This window comes from Thermobia domestica, chromosome 3 (genome assembly GCF_964235325.1).
Source record: "Thermobia domestica chromosome 3, izTheDome1.hap1.1, whole genome shotgun sequence".
Classification (NCBI taxonomy): domain Eukaryota; kingdom Metazoa; phylum Arthropoda; class Insecta; order Zygentoma; family Lepismatidae; genus Thermobia; species Thermobia domestica.
The window spans coordinates 271,194,604-271,217,908 of NC_137456.1; the positions used below are offsets into that span (position 1 = coordinate 271,194,604).

At 34.2% G+C, this 23,305-nt stretch overlaps 2 protein-coding genes across 2 annotated transcripts in view; both read left to right on the plus strand.

Moving 5' to 3' along the window:
• The window catches only part of LOC145681656 (uncharacterized), a 202,247-nt gene extending 190,906 nt beyond the window's left edge, over positions 1-11,341 (plus strand). Inside the window, exon 6 of the mRNA XM_081753280.1 lies at positions 10,843-11,341. Within this exon, the coding sequence (XP_081609406.1) occupies positions 10,843-11,096 (254 nt within the window). The 3' untranslated portion in view covers positions 11,097-11,341. The remainder of the gene's footprint in view (positions 1-10,842) is intronic.
• A 5,779-nt stretch (positions 11,342-17,120) lies between these two features.
• Positions 17,121-22,044, plus strand: LOC145681657 (uncharacterized). Its single transcript, XM_081753281.1, has 2 exons — positions 17,121-17,187; positions 21,543-22,044. The coding sequence occupies exon 2, from the start codon at positions 21,547-21,549 to the stop codon at positions 22,003-22,005; it is 459 nt and encodes a 152-aa protein (XP_081609407.1). The 5' UTR covers positions 17,121-17,187; positions 21,543-21,546; the 3' UTR covers positions 22,006-22,044.
• Positions 22,045-23,305: the final 1,261 nt, after the last annotated feature.

Here is a 23,305-nt window from a genome sequence, read left to right on the forward strand (position 1 = left end):
CTCTGTAAAAATACCCGTAACCTTTTCCTAATTTGCCCTGTAAATGCTAAAGGTAACATTTCCTTTTTCTTAGTTTCATCCCAACCATTGATCCTACATAGGCTACGTCATCATATTCTTCCATAAATAAACGTATATCATCACCACTTTTGACATCGAACCTCGGAATAGGCAACAAATCTCGAGCAATCTCAACCTTAACCGAATTGTTTGCCGGAGTTTCTGTATTCGTTCCCTGATTCATTTTGCTCTTTAGCCTAGAATTATATTTATGTCGAAATCTTTTGACTTTTTCTTCAATTTCACTACATGTAAATGTATGTCACCTAACAATTCTGTTAACTCATCAATGGGCATGAGCAAAATAAGGCACGAAAAATAACCTTTTAACTGAAATAACTAATATAACATTGTCCTCTATGCAATATAACCTTCCTAAACCACCTTAAATATAACCTTAGCACTTAAATTCTGAAGCGTATAAATACACTTTGAAATATGATTGCACACTCCCGAGTTTGGAGAAACATTACGATACCGAAATCAATTTGAACAATGAATTTCAACATACAAAATAGCTTGTAGCACTATCCAAAAGACCGCGCACTCCACCATGCTAAAACCTTAAAAATATTTTCGCAATCTACCTTAAACGTGACCGGTTTTGTGACGTAAAAGGCAGTTAGAAACTTCCGGAGGCATGTCGAACGGAGACCTCTTGTCTGGGTCGTGAACCCCAAACAATTCTCATACATGAAAAGTACTGAATGGCCTTAACATCCACCCAGTTCCTCCAAGAAGTAATTTAAACTAATGCAAGTCTTGGGGGCGTAGACAGCGTAGTTCAGAATTAATTAGAAACATGGGAGTAGAAATTCAAAGATAAAATTCGATAACACAGAAATAATTTAGAATAAGAATTTAATGAACTGATCTTGAATAATTGAATAATCACAGAGCATGATATGGACTGGTATGACTTAAATACTACAGAAGACAATGAATAATCACTTACTTTTGGTAACGGTTATAAGCAAAACCTCTGATGGATAGAATGGGGGAGTAACGATTCTAATTATTAATAATCTGACTTGCAGAGTTTCGACGTCAAAATAGGACTTCCCATACTCGGAAGAGAATCCAGTAATATTTATATGATTTTTCCGTCATGTCAACATTCTTGCACATTCTTTCTGAGTCTTCCTAGTTCTAGAAGTCATAGACAATCATTTGCATTATAGAAGTGAAGGCACTCTAAATTTTCCATTGGAATATGAATCCTAAAGAATATTCAAACTGCCTCCACTTCATACATTGTCTGTTTTATACACATTTAAAATTCAATTAAATATTTTATTTGATTACACATTGTGGTACAAAATAATATATATATATATATATATATATATATATATATATATATATATATATATATATATATATATATATATATAAATGAAACACTGAGAATATAGCCCTTATGGTTAATCCTATTATCAAATTCACTAACTCATTATCTACACCGAATTGGGCTTTGACTGTGAAACAGGAGAAATGGGTATGAGAATTGGGTGGAGCACTAGTTTCCAACGAATTTGTTGTGGCTCCAAGAATAAAGCATTTATTAAATTATAGAAGTAACATTTTATTCTCTTTTCCTGTTGGAGCTGTAGTGGTAATCACACAAAATCTTAATACTTATTAGTAGTCATTTAGACACTAGAACATAAGTAGGTTAGTCCGACGTAGGCTTTTCTTGCCTCCTTCTACTAACACTAGGCGAAAACTCCTCCCTCCTGCCAACATCAAGGAAAATCCCGTTGCCATGTGTCTGGTTGGCAGTGTGTTTTACGATTTGGTATAAAGAATACAGAACTTTGTATATTCATACTTGATGCAAATATAGTCGTGGCATATTCAGTAGTTCTAGCAACAGGTGTTTTAATTTCGTGAAAACGAAGAACTAGAAATTGCAATTAAATGAGTGTTGCAGACCAACTTTAAGAATTCGGTCTATAACTGATGGATTCATCACCTCATAGTTCAATACAAAACAGTTTAGAGAAAAAGGATCCACCTTGGCAATTGTGGAGATTGATCATTCTGCCTGCATTTAACACAGACTGCGAGCACCGTTCCCACGCTAATTGAGATATCAAAGCGTCGGTCGGTGTATCGCACCTGGTCTGAAATGTAACAATTTTGTATCTAAAAAGAATTCCAAGTGTTGATAGTCATTTAGATGAAAACATATACAAAATATTCTTAGTAGCCAAAATCATGAGTTGGTAAGTTCACTCAAGAAAGGAAAAAAGTTTGCTGTTTCGAAGCACTCTGCTAATGAGATATGCATTTTGTTCAGTAAAGAATGATTTCTTTGTATCATTGACGACGCCAGTAGGTCTAGAGAACAACTGCGAGCGAAGAAAGAACGTAGTTTCTCAAAAGCTCGAAAGCGTTGAGAGCAATACAAGAAAATAACATTTCTGTTCACATGAATAAAATAATAATTTTGCATGTTGATTAAAAATTGGAGAAAATACACAGTTTGTCCAACAACTGCGGTTGTATTTGCGTGCTGACGGTCATACTTACAATTTCTTCAGTTCAGTGACAATTCCTTATTCAGTATCGGATGGGAGGTCACTCTCTTTAACAAAGAAAGTATTACTCATTCTTGTCAGAATTTTTAATTCAGCCTGAATCAAAGAATTTCCCTATCCTGAATAGTTTTAAATTTTGTACGTTGAATGCGATATCTGTTCGTTTCTAGTTGTAAGAAATTTGTCAACGTCATCAACCTGGATATCTCCAGGCACGATCAAAGTTGTTTAGGAGTAACCCGTTGGAATTAACCCAATTTGCAAAGCGATAGTAATTGCAGGGCAGTTATTAATCGAAATAATATAATCGAGAAATTAGTCACATACCTTCTCAAAATCAGCTTGTACGCGATTGTGCAGTTGTTCAAAGGCCGTGAGATTGACTTTAGTGGATTGGAAAGTTTAAATGACGCTTTCCTTAAACTCATTGTTGGCCCCATCACTAAACTGATTACAGGATATTAATATTCATAATTGAGCGCAAGCTTTACATAGAAAATATTAAGTCACTCTTCATCTAATAAACTATTCAAGTCTTTGATTTCCACAAATTGTTTTTAAAAGTCATCAACATCTCTAGTTCTGTCGAAGGAACAATAAAAGTATGTTCTTTTGTACACATTGCCAACAGGAGAAGGGGCATTGGTAGTGTGACTGAATAGCACTATGTTGATATCTGTAACCTCTTTGGTTATTTCTAGATGATGTATTATTTTCCATTATCTTAAAAGAAAGAAGATTATATCGAATATATTTGAGTTTCTCAATCGAACATCAAAAGCAACATGTACAGCTTGTATTTGAGAGGATATCTTCCTCCTATATAAAATATCTATTGGTGCTACATCGTGAAGCAAATCATTCAGGAATGCTGAGCTATATTCTGAGATAAAGCATTGAATTCATCGGGATATTCTCTTATATTGCATATTCGAGGATGGGAACACAATTTGTTAGACAAAACAACTAACGAAGCCGTATACACTGTGTAGTACAAGCAAAAGTAATATTTACGTTCCGAATACAGTCATAATCTGATTAACATGTAACTGTACACAAACAGAAAACACAAATAAATGAAACTTCGCATTAACGGCGATAAAATTGGTACTCTCTGTCACAAGTTACAAGTATTTTGTTGTTCAAATTGCAGGTGTTGCCACGCGACACTATGCTTATCCATGCCTGGTCTCAGAAAAACGGGAAGTTAAGAGCGAATCCGGAACCGAAGTCACATACAACACTTAATATATGAGATAAGTTTTGGGAAGAAAACATAAGCCGCCTATAGCCACATTTAAAACTGGAAGAGAAAGTCAGATGCTATACCACTTTGTATGTACGTTATGAGGTTACCTGGCGCAAAATGGATACCGTAACGTCCTACTGATCCCATGTGGAAAGTGGTGAATTTCTTCCTGGAAGATATAACTTTAAATTAGTTGGAAGCAAACCTTAGTTGGAATTTGAAATTCTAAATTAGCAATTTCATTGCTGATAAATGACTATGTCATGAGTTTTAGCCTAGGAATTTTCCAGATAATTAAAACGAGGGGAGATAACATTTTATAAATTGATTTTTTCGGGCAGAGAAATCAAATTTATTCGCCGGAAAATACTATGAGACCTTGGTAAAATTAATTATATGTATTTATTTTAGGTGTGTATTTATAGTATCCGTCCTGCCAATGGAATGACAATTTGAGTGCGAGTATTGGATAGAATTAACTATACTGTAGTGCCATTCCTTCCGTCGTTCTGGTACGGCACAGGCAATTCCACAATAAGTGTTGTTATGATAAGGTCAACTAGAAATATGTCGATATTTGCTCGGTTAATAATATAGCATCGGACTTCCGAGTGCTGGTACACTGCCAACGTAGGACAGACTCACAAAGAAGGGAACAGGACATGGGAATTTTAGTAAAACACATCAGGAATAAATACACAATATCTTACGTAAGTTGACAATTGAATCAAGTACAAGTGTAGAATGTTGACTTGCTTTGATTATCGTTACAGTATATAGTAGGGTGGTTCGAAAAAATCATTTTTCTATTTCCCGAACGCTATAGTGAGCAAAAGTTACCGTTGGTATAGACAAGAAAAAACTCCAAATGAAAATTTTTTATTTACATATCTTCCGGTCCCTCATCGCCATTGAAATTTGAAAAATCATGTTTAAAAAAAATCAATATTTTTAAAATACTAAAGAATATAGGACGAGGACCCTATATGGCCTAAACGTTTCTTCACGTATGTGAAAACAACGTTAAAATAAATAAACTATATTTATATATTTTTGGTCGTGCATCCCTGTCAAAAAAATCCAAAATTTGCGAAATTAGCAAAATTTGAGAGTTTAACATTTTTTATTTTCTTAAAGCAAGTAAGATAAGAACCTTATTCACGACGAGAATGTGGCTGCACTTGGAGTTCCACTAGCCAACCAGCCATCCAATGATTAGGGTGTATTATTTACTACTGTATTAATAAGTATATAATTTTAAATATTTAGTCCCCTACAAATTTCCATTTTCCTTTCTATTTTTGTCCATTACTAATGACTTTAAACTCTGATTTGCTCCGTACTAGCGGGAACTCAGTGATAAAGTGTTCACTTTTGGTGCATGCAGTCCTTGATTCGATCCCAGCTCGTGCCAAGTGAGTTTTGTGATGGACAAACACCGTGTGTTTGGGTTTTCTCGGGATTCCCCCGTTTCCTCAAACTTTCTTCATTCCACCATTTCACTCATTTTTCATCATCACCGTCTCCTTTAGCCTAGTCGGCATAACGGTGGGACCTAACAGTTAAAGATTTCATTTTTCATTTTTTTCTGATTATGCGAAAATGTAGGCATGGATGATCTTGACAATAGTGTAGGTCTGATGAAGCCGTCTCTAGCACTGTGTCCACACACTCTACCGGTTATTGAATCTGAACCTCTCAATTGTGTGATTTGTGAAGTAAACAGGCAGACACTCAGCGAAGACTAACTGTATTTACTGGACATAAAATTCATCAAGTTAGGGCACTGCTCTGAAGACTTCTAGTTTGTAACTCTGGCCCTTTGTCACATTCAAGATGGCTTACCACAGCTAATAGAGGTTTGCCGCTATGTATTAGTGTGGAAAGTCCTTCAGATAATGAGGCAAATTTATACCTTTATCTTCAAGTTATATATGCCTATGTGGCTTACAATTAAGTTAGGCAACAATATGACAGAAAGTCCACAACAGGTTGACGAGAACATTTAGAAAACTCGATATTTTGCGAGAATAGCTGAAATCAGTTGTAGACTTTGCTCATCTCGAAGATTTGCTTTTATCGATGGTCATTGATGATAGAAACCACATTCAAGAGCTTAATTACAGATGCGTTTTGAAGCCAAGGAAAGCAGCCTTTAAAAGTGATCCTACTAGACATCTTTGCTACCAAACACGAACTTTGTAGCTAAACATTATAACGAATTAATACAATTGGATACTTGTAATCTTACTTCTTCCTTGCTAAGACCATTCACTAATGAGGATACAGGAGACACTATACTAGTTACAAATTTCAAGAATTCCCAATGTCAATCTCATGCTGTCGGCAGATGAAAGTGTGACGGAAGGTTTCGATATAGTGTATGGACACAATGCTACTGACGCCTTCATCAGAGTTACACTATTGTCAAGTTCATCCATGCCTACATTTTCGCATAAACCAGAAAAAGGAATAATGGCATATTTTAAGTTTTATGTCCCACAGTTATGCTGGCTAGGCTGAAGGATACGGTGATGATGAGAAATGAATGAAATTGTGGAATGAAGAAAGTAGGAGGAAAGGGGAGAGTCCCGAGAAACCCACACATGGTGCTTGTCCACCACAAAACTCACTCACATCTATCCAAGAACAAAAGTTTAAACCTCTACCACTATGCTACCGCTGTCCCGCATAAATCATAGTTTAAAGCCATTAGTAATGGACACAAATAAAGGGGAAATTTATAGGGGACGAATTATGTAAAATTATAAACTTGTTAATACAATAATAAATAATACACCATAATCATTGAATGGCTGGTTGGTTGGTGGAAATCCAAGTTCAGCCGCCCTTCGTGGTGAGTAGCGTTGTTATCTTACTTGCTTTAAGAAAAAAAAAACATGTTAAAATCTCAAATTTTCCAAATTTTTGACTGTGATATGCGTTCAGAAGATACTATATAAATATAGTTTATTTATTTTAAAGTTTTTTTTTACATACTTGAAGAAGCTTTAAGGCTAGACATCATTATAGAAAAATATTCAAAATTTATTTTAGAAGATTTTTCAAATTTCAACGGCGATGCGGGACCGGCAAATATATAAATAAAAGTTCCCCTTTTCTGTTTTTTCTTGCCTATACCAACGGCAACTTTTGCGCACTATAGCGTTCCGGAAATAGAAAAATATTTTTTCGAACCACTCGTATATAGACCACAAACAGTTCTTAATCATGTTGGCAACAGCCGAGACAGTTATGCTAGTACGACTATAACAGTATACACATTCACACAAACGTCTATATTAATATATAGCTGTAGCCAACGTGATTAGGCAACTGTTTGTGGTCTATATACTAGAGTGGTTCGAAAAAAATATTTTTCTATTACAGTATATGTATTACAAGCACTGGCACAAATGGCACGGGGAATGAAGGGGACATGTCTCTTCCAATCTTGGGACTGAGGGATTGTGCCCCCAACGAAGTCTCTAGACCTTACACATGGAGATATTTGACGTTGTATTAAAATCAATTAACTTTCTAAAATTAAACCTCTTCGATTGGTTTTGTTAGACGAGAAAGCACTGGTTGGAAAATTCTTGGGTACGTGAAGTATCAGAGTTCTAACTTAGCATTTCTGTATTAAGCTAACTCTTCTTGAGATTAGTAACAGGAATTCCCAACGACTCGCTCTGCTTTCAGAGAATGGAAACGCAATAGACTCAATTTGTGTTATTGCGAATAAGTATAATCTAACCGACGTGAATTTTTTCCCCGTTTTGATAGTCAGCGCCGCCGTAGCAGTCGGACAGTATGCTGTTTAATAATAATTTAATAAAAGCTCAGCTTAAAACTCTATGTACACGTGAGTTATACAAATAGATGGTTTGTTTTAACAATATATTCATTAAAATAAATGAATATTCAAATAATGAATATTTAAAAAAAATTATACTACATCCGTGTGCATAGTAGAATAATACCATTTATAATTTCTTTAGTTTATGTATGTGTTTTAAATTAGTCTATTATGAGATATTTTTCTTGATTTATTGCAACGTAATAGAAATATTATCCCCTTGTGTCCCAGCCTTGTAGATAGATGAAGAAACTCGTGACCATGCTAAGCATTTAGTAGTAGGCAACAAATAGTGCAAATTGGTTTCTTAAACCATATTTGTTTTAGAATTATTGGAATCAACATTTAGTACTCCTGTACCCGAGTAGTTAGAACATTAGATTCATGTCTGCGTGGTCCTAGGCTAGATTCAAATCTAAGCACTCCGACCGAACGAACGCCGTTCATTTTGCACACATAATAAGTAACATTATTCAACTCCAGACCAGATACTTATAAAATGGCCTTGACCAGCAACTAACACAAGGTAATCACAATCTCTATTGAATATTTGAGTAAAATGTGACTAACATGAACTACTTGTGTTATTGTTCTAAGTGTTCGAGGCTGCATAATGATCGTGCTTTGCTTTTTGTGGTTTCTAAGCTCATGTGCTCTAATGATGTCACTGCAATACGTATACTTTAGTACTCCCCGGTTTATTCGAATGTGTGCGTGGTCATTAGCATGCAAGAATATTTCATCTTCAACTACCGGAGCCAGCTACTTAGGGGTAGTACGTAGTGGTAGGGAAGAGTGCAGAATCGACGACGCACAAGTTGTACGCAATGGTAGTCAAGAGGTTAATGGTTATTTCATATAATATCGTGAATTATAAGAAGTAAAGCACTTGCATTTTTAGTTGTGAAAGAAAATATAAACTAGTCTACTGTGGCAACTTCCGTCAACACCAAAGATTCACATCAAATTACGACTAGCCACTCCTACCCCCTCAGGGAAGTTTTCATTGAAGAAAATTCTGGATACCGAGTTTCGCTCTATGTCGATTAAAGTATAATAAAACGTGTTCGTATCTTTTGTAAATATTCTTTTTTTTTTAAATGGATATTTTGGTGCACCAAGGCTTTATGGCATATGAACATAATATAAGGTGAAATATGAACCAAGGCCATATGCATAATTCTCTCCTATATGGAAGCCTCCACGAAACTGATGCATTAAAGACGTGCTCTCCCGTCACCAGAAAAGGTGAGGGTTTTTAAATATTATCATGTTTAATGAGTGTAAATTATTTGAATGTAACCTAGTAGTGTATTTCACTGCCGTCTCCTTCCATATTCAAATACAACACTGCTACATTATAATTCGGTTTTGACATTATCTAAGTTCACTCACGCAGATTTAACCGTTCCTTAGAAAAGTAAAATCCCCCTCGAAAAGCAAAGACGCATGACTTTTTAATGAGTTGAAAGTCGCTGTGCATTTTAAAATGTACTCTTAAAATGCTTAACTTAAGTGTTTGTAAATATATTTTAAAAAAGCAAACAATAATTGTTACACGGTACTATAGAGAAAGTATAGCAATTATAATTGCTCGCAGGTTTCGTGTTCCCTCGGGATGCAAACCCAATTAAACATCCTGTAGGGCATGGACACATTTGGAATCAATCACCAATGAATTGTTCTCTATGTGGAAATATCCAACATTGAAATTCAAAAGGTTGAACTAGTTCAAATTGGACTTGTTTAATATCATGGAATGGAGGAAAGATATAACCAACTGGTTGGATTTTTACTATTTGGAGAGTTGAAATACAGTTTGTTTTATAAAAATAACTTTTAAAAAGTTCTAAATAGTTATAAATAAAGGTATACTTTAAGCCAATATGCATGTTGTATGTTTTGACACTTATGGCTGAGAGCTGACGCTTTATCCATAGGTAGCTGTGTGTGCTTTTGCAATGGGACTTTCAGGTAGAGTCTACGAAAACAACATTAGAACTGGAATACGTTAAATTGATTTCATACATAAAATGACCCTAATAGATTAATGAAAGGTCTCTAAAGTTTTCGAAGATGATTACAGTTACCACATGCAGTGTGTTGTAATGAAATTCTTGTACTGAAGTTCTCTCTGTATTTAACGTTAATAATCATACTGCAATTGCATTCGAAATATGAGCAACGTTCAGCTTTCACAGATTGAGAACGAAGGCATCGAAAACCTACACCAATAAGGAAATGTACTTGTTAGTAACAGCCAGGAGGTTTCTCTATCAACAGCGGGAACGAAATACTATTTTTTTTCAATAAATATTACTTATAAAGAATTCAAGTTCCAGGGTTATTCAAAACCATATTAGCACACGCAATAAAATTATTTACTTAGCTCCCAGTTATAACCGGCCTGACCTCCGAAAACAAATAGGCTTATAGACAAATAGGACTTCAAAATGCTCCACAAATACAATATACAGTACATATGCTTGGTTTTAATTTGACATCACAAGATTGTGCTGTGAGACTAATGGAGTCAGAAACGATCATAATTAATGAAATGTTGGAATAAGAAAACGTGAGAGGAGAGCTCTGTTAACATGGTTGCATTTCAAGATTTGAAATTATGTCCATCTGCTCATATTTAACGATAAACAACCCATCCTGATATTCCTTCTGCAAATAATTATGTATTGCAACATTCTGAGGAGTGCATATTTCGGTCCCGTAGTTCTTAAAATATTTCACAATATTTAAATATGACACGTTAGATTATCAGACTACTTCTGCATAGTGCTGAAATGAATTACGTTGGAATAAAGATTCTCGAAATTAATTGAGGAGTTTAATGCAATAAAGGCGTAAGTAAGAAATATGCAGTTGGAGAAGAACAATGTTGAAAATTTAAGTAATGTTTTTTTCTTACATAAAACAATATGATATACAGCATTTTATTCCGATATTGCATTAACATTTTAGCAGGAGGCTAAACAGGCATGGCAAAAGCCACAAATGCATTTGATGCGAAAAGGGCGTGATCTCGGTTACACCCTTATTACATCAAACTCCTCAATTGTCTCATTTGACATTTTATGTCGTGCTTTTCGTTTTATGTTTCTTGTTTATTTTTGCAGTTGCAGGTGTAGTAACTTATTCTATGGTGAATGCTTACATGCTTGACCTTAAAGAACACAGGGATTCCGTTGAAGCTGAACAACCAACAACACTACAAGGAAATATTTCGTCACAGAATTTTGCTCCGGAACAATACAGCGCTCCATTACCATACGCTGCTCCGGTGCAATACGCTACTCCAAATCAGTACTATAACCAGGGACAGTACGGTACTACAGCAGAATACTACTATAATCCGCCGAATCAATATTAAATAATTCACATGTTTTCAAAACTAATAATATACGTACAAAACGTGTATTGGCAAACATATCTGTGAGGTTTTATTTCTTGTATTTATTCATCGTCTAGCCTAGATTAAGTGTGACGAACTCCAAATTGTCAAGTAGACCATCTTGCAATTCCATATTCAACTGTAGATATTAAATGTAGTATTTATATGTGCAAATTAGAATTGACCTTCATGTTATCTATTTAAAATTTGTTAGCAGAAATAAAATAAATTACATTCAAATCCATGTGATTTCTTCCTTTCCTTATATAAAATATTTTAAGATATGAAGATAGTTGGAAGTTTAATTCTTTTTTAATAATTAGGAACATGCTGTAATTTTACCTAATCAATTTTGCCAGATGAAAAGTCAAAACATTTGGATATGTTCTGCGAAATAACTCTAAAATAACACATTTTCAGCAGGATGTCTGAAAAATTATTTCTAACAAAGTTCACACTTAAAGGTTTTTATAATTTTCCAACGAAACAAAAGTAATTTCTTTTGTGGCATTATGAGACTTCGAACTCTGTACGTGATATCAAAAGTTCTTGTTTTCGTTAATGCTGTGAGAAATTTTGCAAATGCTGATAAGTTTGTATACTTCGTAACACCATACTTCGTAACGTAACTTCTAAATGGAGAAGAGGAATATGTTGCTTGTCAAAAGTGAGATATTGCTTTAACTAATACATAAGAGCAAAAATTACTTCTTTAATTATCCGGTTGGGAAACAAGAGAACTCATAATATGTGAGATTTCTTAAGAGCCTTTAGATTTAGGATTTTGTGTAACACACATTAATAAAAAGAAAGCTAAACTAATTTTTAACCCCTCTTATTAATTACAATGGCCTGCAGGTCACGAACGTAATGTGTTACTACGTAACGTTGTTTGGGAACTAAAATTACTCTGTTCTGCAAGGATTTCCTCCCTCTGATGAAAATAGTAGTCTCTAACGTTTTCAAGCATACTGAATTCAAATATGACAAACTAATTGCCCCATCACCCACCAACTTGCAAGGAGAATTCGTTTTATAATATCTTTATTTCGACTAGCTTTTATGGGGACTCAAATATTGTCAGTAGGTGACGCTGCACATAAATGTTGAAATTATTTCGTTTTATTCCGTCTCATATCTTAAGCAATGAAAGTTTGCTTTTCGTTTAAAATAATGCATTAGGTAGTAAAACTTGCGCATTGCAGTTTTCAAAAACTAATGAAAGGAGAAGTTAAATAAGAGTAATTTCAGTATCTCGTGATGGTTTCAGTCACATACAGATTTCTAAAAGACATGTTACAAATTTTATTATTCACACTTCGAACCTAACTCCACTTGTAGTTACTTACTGTACTAAACTATGATCAAGCATTGCAGACGTACTTGGGAGATCAGTACAGATTAGGGCGAAGCGTTTTGCACTTTCGTTGGAAATTCGATGACGGCTAGTGCGGAAAAGGTACCATTAGTTGCACCGACCTTATTGATTTCTTTTTGATAATTTTGGACAACCCCAACGGACTTAAAGGTTTTCAAGTGTTCGGTTAGGCAACACGCACAACACAAATAACAGCAAAACTACTTGTGGTCGCTTTTAGAGTTACTTGATGGCTATAATACAATTATTTTATTAAATAAAACTTGTAGAAACGCCAGTAAATAATTTCAAAATGTTTATGAGTCAAAGTACAGCCATATTTGCTCAGTTGTTGGAATTAATGATCAGATTTTGTTTGGAATGCCATGTTAACGATGATTATAGGCATAGCTCTTGATAGAACACAATGTGTTTTTGGCAACTCATCCCTTGTTATGTACAGTGGGCCACAGAAATTCTTGATCTACAAAGTCCGCGAGATAGGCAAGACTACTAACGCCTGCTCCAAGATTAATTACGCCTGTTAGAGTAGCTAGACAGTAGCATGAAGTTGCCCCCAACTGTTGAAAGAACAAATCGTAAAGTGTATTTTTGTGCAGGAGTGAGGAGAACACTCGCTGACGAAATGAGAAAAGGGAGTTTTTCGATACTTGTACTCACAGCAAATAGCACAATACCATAAAAACTATACGGTCACCAGAGGCGCCGATTAGTAGATTACAGTCAGGGGAGTTAAATAATCTTATAATTAACTCAAATGAGGGATTATAAACAATTTAACTTACTTCAAATGATTATACATATATGCGTATCAATGAAATGAAATGAAATTTTTGAGTTTTACGTCCCACGTTTATGCCGGTTAGGCTAAAGGAGACGGTGATGATGAGTAGTGAATGAAATGGTGGAATGAAGAAAGTGGGAGGAAACGAGAGAACACCGAGAAAAACCACGCACACGGCGTTTGTCCACCACAAAGTTCACTTGGCGCAAGCTGGGATCGAACCCGGGACCCCAAGCACCAGAGGTGAACGCTCTACCACTTAGCCACCGCGGCCCCCATATGCGTATCAAATAATATATGGATAGATTATGCTATATATGTAGTAGGATATTTTTTAATTAAACACAATACCTTGCGCTAAGTTTTAAAACTATTAACAATAGCCCTATCTGCAAATCAATTAAAATATGGATCGATCATTCCGGTAAGAGCTCAGCCTCCAATGAAAATATCTGGGCTCTAACAGGGCCTGAGCTCCTTGGTTGCGTGTCCACTGATTGATACGGAATACTACTTCGAAACAAGAACTTGTCCGCTTTCATTATTCGCTAAATTACTTTTGAAAATGGTAATATTGGTACGCACTAATTTATTTTTTATTTTAAAAATGCAAAATTCGGTAACACTCAAACGAGTTGGAGAACTTATCCGTACTAAGCGTATTTCCCCTTATGTTGTAAATATAACTGAAGGTTTCTGATTTGTATAATGTTTGTGAAAATTTACACATTGAGACACAAGGAGAAAAGAGGAGTATATAGTGTCAATTAACAACAATTTTAAAATGCACGAAATTAAGGGATAATATCAAGTATAGAACCATTAACAGAATTAACTCTGTAATTCGTTTTCTCCATTTATTTTTCTAAATTTATTTTCAGGATTACATCATCACTGAATTTCACAACTAGAGATTATCTTCGTTTAGCAGCATCCAACTGCAGCTTAGCCTAGTAAATGAAACATTTTAAAAAGACTAAAGGTAGCGGTCAGGAATCTAACCAGGACCAGGAAATTACCAAATCACAGCACTAACCATTCACCTAAAGCGTTACTTACTCTGGCTCGCCTAAGCAAACAGTATTTTCTGTTCCCTCAAAACAGTAGCTTGTTTATAGTCAAATTGATTGCCAAAACACAGGAATATGGAATATGTAGAATATCAATACATTGGCTAACTATGGGAAAGTAAATGAAAATGTTCAATATTACGGGAATAATACAATCAAGTGTAACTATGCCTGTGCAAATACTTTTATACTAAGACAGAGAATAGAACTAATCAATATTTGAGCTTATTGAGTTGACAATGTTGTCAACCTGGTAAAATGTGTTATGTTTTCAAATAGCAGTAGACGTCCAGACTTTTAACCTATGATTGCTGACATCAAAACATTCCTAAGTATGGGGCAATCTCTACAGAAGTTTATGTGTGATATAAATGAAAGCTGCGTCAAAATCATAATCGCCACCAGGCGGGAGTTCTCGTGGTTCGGTTTTTACGTTAATCAATACGTACACGTCTCATATAGTCTTGCTGCTGAAAGGGAAATTAAACTCCAAATCAACTCATCTCATTAAAAACATAGTTCTGAGTTAAATATCAACTTGAAACTATACGTCAAAATGAAAATTATTAATGCTCCTTGTATATATATATATATATATATATATATATATATATATATATATATATATATATATAGAGAGAGAGAGAGAGAGAGAGAGCAGAATAAATATGGTAGTATTTTTCATAGGGCCGCGGTGGCTTAGTGGTACAGCGATCAACTCTAGCGCATGGGTCCCTTGGTTCGTTCCCAGTTTGCACAAAGATTTGTGGTGGAGAAATACCGTGAGTCGTGGGTTTTATCAGAGTTCCCCTGTTTCCTCCCACTTTTTTCGTTCCACAATGTTTATTCATTCCTTATCATCACCATCTCCTTTACCCGGCTGACATAGGCATGGGACGTTTAACTAAAAGATTTAATTTCATTTCATTGAAAACATTAGTATAATTCGTAATCTGCATCTTTATAAAGCAACTTGAACAATCATATAAATGTATAACGCTTAAAATTGAATTATGTCGCAATTTCAGTAATTAACAATATCTTAGGTTTCTCTTTTATTTACATCAAATGTTTAATTATTTTATACTTTATAGCAAAAAACATGAAATAAAATCTTTAGTTTTACGTCCCACGGTTATGCCGGTTAGTAGTGGTTGACGTACTTCTACACCCGAAAGCTGGAATGTTAGCGGTACTTTACGTAATAATGATGTTCTAACATGTTTCCTTAATGGATGTTGTCAAACGGATTGGTAGGTCATTAGGGGTTGATGACATGGATTTGGAAAGTTGTTATATTTCTGTTTTTAGTTGTGCTGACATGTAAAAGGTCGTGTCCTCTTTTTAGAGACTTTATACTGGCTATTTTTAAAAATAATAATAATAATGGAAAATTGAATTAAATCTGTTGATACGTTATTTTGAGAGAATATTTTATTCGTTCACATGTATAACATGTTGAACAATATGTGATAGAATAAAAAAGAAAATGAAATATTTGAGTCCCACCTGTTAGGCTAAAGGAGATGGTGATTGTTAAAAATAAGAAGGTGAGAACACTTATAATGTGTGATACGCACTGGAATCGAACCCGGGACCCTTACCACTATTGGTGAACAATGTATTGTACTGAAAATGATCCTGGTACCCTTAGCACCAGGGGTGAACGTTGTATTTTATGGGAATTGAATATGGGACTTTTAGCACAAAAGATGAATGTTGTATTGTACTGTGAATAAACCCGGAACCCTTAACACCAGAAATGAACGGTGCATTGTACGGGAATTGAATATGGGACTTTTAGCACCATTGGTGAACGCTGTATTGTACGGGAATTGAATATGGGACTTTTAGCACCAGAGATGAATGCTGTATTGTACGGGGACTGAACCCGGGACCCCCAAGCACCGACGATGTATATTGTATTGTACTGAGAATTATTGCAATTCTCACATGTAAATTGGCGAGAAAAAAAAAACATATAGGAAATACGAGGTCTGTGTATGTATGATTGAATGCTTTATTTATTTTGTTAATATTCATCGTTTTTATTCCTTATAGTTAACTCCGTGTTTACAGCCAAGTTTGAAATACGGAGCGAGTGAATTGTTCTTCCGTCTCTTACAGAAGACTAGCTTAGAATGCCATTACTTCCGGGTCGTTGCCTCACACGCTTTCACCTTGCTCCCGATAGAACTATGACTTGTGACACGCATGTATAGAGTGTCAATGCACTTTCTAATTTTTATTTCCGCTTGTACTGGAATAACCTTAGACACTTTCTCCTTGACCATGAGAAAACTGTCTGGCAACATACTGAAATATTTTTCCATTAACGATGGTTGTTACAGCGATAGTTATCGGCAGTGATGAAGAAGACAGATAGAAATTTCATGTTTCTTCCCCTTTAGAAGATGTATTTTTGTGGCAATATCTGATTTTGGCAGAATATCTAATATCTGATGAACATGTAAGCATTTTTCCTTAATTAGATGAAAACCGTACATAGACTGTCCTGAATCTTGATCGATCGATACCCTGTCTGAATGAGATTTCTCCAGCGGTTGACGAACTTGAAAATAAGAAATTTTTAGATTTCTCGCTGTGGCAATGAATAAACAATGTTAGCGGAACTTATTTATTTATTTATAATTAATGAAATCGGGTTGAAAACCCGCTGAAAAAACATGATGCTTGGGGGAGGGACATAATGAAATCCTTATATATATATAGTATTGAAATAAAGTTTGTTATTATTGTTTTTACACAGTTCCATAGTGTGTGTGTGTTGAACTTTTTCGTCAGTGATTTTAACAGAGCGAAGTCTGATTTTTTAAGGTGAGAACTTTTTAAATGTCATGTATTATTCACTTCATTATAATTAAGTAAATAATACACGATTTGCTTCTGAGAAACATTATCGGGGGGAATAAACCTACGACCATTTTTTGTAATTATGCAAGAGGATAAGCTTTGCGATATACTGAAAACGCTTGAAATGTAATTGCGATTTTCGATTACTAAAGTTATTATTATTATTATTATTATTATTATTATTATTATTGCATTCTTTCATGCTTGGTACACAAGCTAATAGCAGCTACGCTGTAAACTTGTAAAATATTCATTCTCTCCTAATAAATTAGTCGAACACTTCGTGTGAACTTGTAAATAATTCGTTTGCTAAGCAAACTCAGAACACTTACAGTGTAATTATTTTATTCGTTCGTGTTATTTTATTTTATTGGATCATTTGCTTTTTGTTCAATCACTTTATATTTTTACGGATCGTATGTTATACATACTCTGAACAAATTTATTTGTGAACGTTTTAAAATTGGTGTTATTTATTGGGTCGTTTGCGAAGCAAACTCAGAACACTTGTAGAGTTTTATTTGCTTAATTATAGGATGCTTAATTATAATATGTTTGATTCATTTGTTACGATTTTTTAACTGTTATACCGATCACTTTAAATCAGTTATACCTAATATATATATATATATGTACGTTGTACAGATGGGACTTGAACTGTTTAAGTAAGCTCATTTGTCAATAGATGGCATACTATTACGCTTTGGTAATATAGCTGATAATCTTTTTAGGAACGCAAATGTTTGAACTAAGACTAGTATTTGCAGAAAGAAAGAAATGTTTTAGTTTTGGGGGGAGCGCTTTTCCCCTAACATTATTGTGTTTTAATAGTAAATATTACTGAATGTTAGTTATTTGCGTGGATGGTAGTTACATAACGCATAGAATAGCTTTAATGTCAAGAAAGAAAATTTTACGGAACCCCCTAAATACATTGGTTATTGAACACTGTCTTTTGACTTGAAAACCTGTTGTGTATCCGCGAAGCAAAATGAAATGATGTACTCCTATTTGTACCATGATCCTCAATGAAGGGGGGGCTTTGCCTGCCAAATAGATTGCCTAAATTTTAACAGTATTATCTTATAGCAAAAAAAGAGAATTATGTATGACTATTTGTAGTATATTTTACAAGTAACGGGGGGCCCTTCCCCCCATTAGTTATGGGTTCCTCTAGATTTTAGGAGTATTGTATTACAAGGAAGCGAATTGAAATTATGTATGGGTATTCCTATTTCTACCATGTCCCTCAACGAGGGGGTTTTGCCTGCAAGATAGATTGCCTAGATTTACCAGTATTATCTTATAGCAAAAGAGAATTACGTACGAGTATTGTAACACATAGCTATAACTGTCGGAGGCCCTACCCCTTAGTTAGGGGTTCTTCTAGATTTAAACAGTATTGTATTACAAGGAAATTATGTATGCCTATTGTAGTATAACCGTATAATTGGCGGGCGACATTCCCCCCATTAGTTATAGGTGCCCCATAGATTTAAACAGTATTGTATTACAAGGAAATGATGTAGTCCTATTTGTAATATAACTGGCGGGTCCCAGTCACAGGATTATTTAGAAATTTTTGAGTCCCCACGGTTATGCCGGTTTTTTTTTTTTTATTGGTTCGATTTCTATGAAATCTCTGAACACTTACAGTGTGATTATTTATTCTCTCGTTTGTTTCTACAAACTTGAACTAAATATGGGAGCTAAAATAAGCTCTTAAAAGTATATAGGAAGTGGGAGGAAACCCACGCACACTGTGTTTGTCCACCACAAACTCACTTGACCAACCAGAGGTGAACGCTTTACCACCGAGCCACCGCGGCCCCCAGGCTTACTTAGATTTTTAACAGTATTATATTATAGCAAAAGGAAAATCACGTAGCTATAACTGGCGGGACCCATTAGTTATAGGCGACCCTAGATTTTAACAGTATTATAGCAAAAAGAGAATTATGTGTTTTACCATATACATTGACATGTGTTAAAGTTCCCCATTAGTTAATTCCTACAATTGCGGGTTTTTTTTTCTGAATAGGTAATAACATAATGATGATAATTATGTTCAACTGAAGGGTCCCCCTTAGGGATTTGTAATATAATGAACGTATGGTGGTTTACTGATAGAACAAGAATCAACTATGCCCTCACAAATTATGTTTTATTAACAGAACACAACTGCGAGAAGGGTACTTATTTAATGCTATTAGTAGTATTTAATGGCTAAAAAGAAATATATATATCATACTTTACCTTTAAAATATAAATATATATATTCAGGACTAATAACAAATACGTCAACACGGCTTAAACTAAACTAAAGTTAATTTAAAATTTTTCCGACAGATGGCATAGAACTACAATTTTCTATTATAGGTAATTTTGTATTAAAGTAATGAAAACAAATGATTGAAGAGAATTATATATAATGATTAGTACGGGGTTATTCGATGAAAGAAAGAAAAAAAATAAGTATAGAAGAAGAAGAAATGTAATTTTACTGTTTTAATATGGTTATTGAAAACACATACACAATCTTATTTTTTGTTTCTTGTTGAAAGAATATTTATAAGTTTAAAAATTGATATAGAGATGCATAAGAAAACTGATACACATTTCGTTTGTTCATTTATGACCGACTCATGGTTTGAACTAGAGACAATGCTTATATGAAGCGAACGTATTTTATTTTTAATAATTACTTTGTTTGAGTTTGTCCGGGTGGAAATATGATTTATATACAGTGAAAAAAATAAAATAATAACTTAATTTGTTTAGTCCGTCATATTTTGAGGGAAATGGCGTGAAAGATATATATTTAAATATCGCAGAATACATTTGAATGTGGGAGAATATTTTATAGCTAACTGGATTGGAGTAACATTGAATAAAACCCGAGATTAAATATAATACTTATTATTGAAAATTAATTTCCAAACCTTTGCAGTGTTGTTGTTGTTGTAGGGCATTTAAGGCTAATTGCTTATACGAGTAAGCGCACCTGGGATTTGAACCCGAATACCGCTGTTAAGGTGACTTTGCTTATACGCGTATGTCCGCTCGGAATTTGAACCCACGTACCAGTGTTAAATTTATGCGGAAATTAAATGGGCATTTTTAATGTTAAGATGCCTTTGTTTATGCGCGTAGGCTTGCCCGAAATTTGAACCTGCACGACAGTATTAGGTTTACGCGGGAATTAAATCCGCACGCCGTTGTTAAGGTGACTTTGTTTATGCGAATAGGCTTGCCCGGAAATTAAAATTGTACGCCTTAGCACGAAAGGCAATAACATTAAAAAAATTATGACATGCGAAATTTGTACTTGAGAACGGAAATATGTTTGCAGTAAAGATGGTAGCCTTAGTGAATACGGTACTATGGTTTTGTTTGCACCAAAAGGCAAAAGCATTAAGGGGTTAGAACATGTTGAACCATTACAAATTAAATTGTGATTCATTTTAACAAAATGCGTCAGCCTTAACGTGAAACTTTTAGGATACAACCGGGAATTGAATTCGTGTTTGTTAGCAGCGTTTATTAAAATATAAGAACATACTGTAAGATTTTAATAATAGTAGCATAATTTCAGTTAATCAAGGCGTTCAGCAGCATTGGTATATGAAACATGAACCTATTAACTAACAATTATTGGAAACTTTGGGACGTATGCTATTGCCTAAGTTAAATTGATTTTGAGTTTGTTGCTATCCCGTTCAATAGTATGGGTATATGAGACGTGTACCTACATAAAGTGAATTGATTTTAAGTTTGCTATCCCGTTCAGTAGTATGGGCATATGAGACGTGTACATACATAAAGTGAATTGATTTTAAGTTTGCTGTTTTGTTCAGTAGCATGGCTATATGAAACTAGTATTTTATTACAACTGGAAATTGAAGCCGGAACAGTTTGTACCAATAGCGTGATTATTAGCATTAATCACTATGTTAGGCTACACAGGAACACTAGACTTGATTTAAGAGTGATATTTTTCTTATAGGTTTTTCAGAACAAAAAAAAACTGAAAATTAAACACAAACACAACTTTAAACTTTGCTCCTGGAAAAAAAAAATTTTTAGCACTAATTGGAAGCATAAAATCCACACCGGAAATCAGATATAACTTTTTACATAGAGGTCAAATCTTTGTGAAGTTAACTCCTTTAAAATTATATATAAGTTGTTGTTCAACTTAAACAATGTAATTGAGTTTGTGATTAGAATAATATAATTTTATTAGTGTTGATTATAATTGATTTCATTCTGCTGAAAATAAGTTGTACTAATAATACTTTTTTTTTATTTTATTTTAGAAAGATGGAACCGCAGCCAAGCACTTCCGCCGGTGAGTCCTCCTCCTTCTCCTCCTCCTCCTCTTCGTACCGCCACATCCAGTGGTTTAATAAGATGGAAGAATTATTGGATGTGGCCGAAGGGAGGAAAAAAAGAAGAAGAAGAGATGAACAGAGGAGAAAAAGATACAACCCGGTGGTGGTGGCGGAAGAACAAGTACCCCAAAAAGTAATAGTGGTGGAGGAAAAAGTGGAGCCAATAACATCATCACTGGTGAAAGAAATGATGTCAGTGGAGGAAGACGAAGTGGTATTGGTGGAAGAAGTGATGTCAGTGGTACCAATATCACCACCAGTGGTGGAGGGGGTAAATGACAATGATTGGGATTTATTAAATGATGGGGAAGATGACGTGTTTATAAAAGCATGGGAGAAATATGAAAGAATGGAAAAAATAAAAAAACTGAAACAAAAATACTTGTAAAAGAAAAAAAACTGTAAATAAATCATGTTTTGGGTGAATGGGAAAATTTTGAGTTTCCTTTCCTTTGAATTTTTAAAACCTGTGTAACAAAGGTCATAAAAATGTCTAACTTTTTTTTCCGTATCATATTGAACTTATAGATGCCTTTTATTAAGAGTAACGTTTCGAAGCATAGAAAAAGATATTTTCAGAATAAGAATTGTTGTTAGAATTTTTAAAAGCAGGAAAAAATCTTTATGCTTTTCAGTATGCTGCACTATTCAGTTAACAGTTACCATTGAAGAGTTTTTAAAAGCAGGAAAAAATCTTTATGCTTTTCAGTATGCGTCACTATTCAGTTATCAGTTACCATTGAAAAGATTTCAATTTTTTGCTGTCATAACTACTTTGATTTCCCTCCAATATTAAATTGTACTTGAGTTTTCCTTTTATTTTTTATTTTTTATTTTTTAAATTAATATACATAATTGTAGGGTGAAACAAGATTAATGAGATATTTGCTGGTGTCCATAAATAAGAATTAAAACAACAACAACAACAACATTTTCGTTTACTAATTAGTTGTTGCTATTAAATGATAGTATACTGAAAGAAAAGTCTGAATTTTTTACTTTTTGATTAAATCCGTTTAAGATGAGTGAATGAATTTATTTTATTCACTCACATGTATAAGATGTTCGAAGAATATGTAAGAGAATAAAAGATACTCTCCTAATAAATTACTCGGAGCAACTTATTTTATGCAGACAAGATAGAGAATTTGAATACATTTTCTTTCTGTGAACACTAAAATGTAGTTGGTGTCAGGGAACATACATTGAGAACAGTTTTTTTATTCCTTGAATAATTAACTAGGTATTTCTTTTGGGTTTGCGAGCCACGGCAGGTGCAAAAACACGATAATGTCCAACTATTTAAGGTAAATATAGATAAAGGGTTTCAGTGTAGAATGACATATATGTTAATTGGCATACCATTATCTATTTGGATGAAATGGAGTCCCATACACTTAGGTCATGAAGATTTGTTGTCTCTTAGACACTTTATAAAAAAAAGCGGCCATGAGAAACACAAATACTTGTCATAAAATGTTCAAATAATTGGAACATCCTAGGATCAAACCCCAAGCACTAAAGGTGACCACTAAGCCATTGCAATTGCCAAAGAAGAAGAACTTTAGTTCAGTTCAGTTCAGTTTAGATAGTTAATGCTGCCATCAGAATATTTTCTTTGTGCAGCACGGAATCGAACTCTGAATAAATGTAAAGATTAAATAGCAAATTGTTTCTTAGAAATAAAA

Coding starts and splice junctions, on each gene's coding strand:
- LOC145681657 (XM_081753281.1), top strand. CDS start 21,547: ATGGAACCGCAGCCAAGCACTTCCGCCGGTGAGTCCTCCTCCTTCTCC.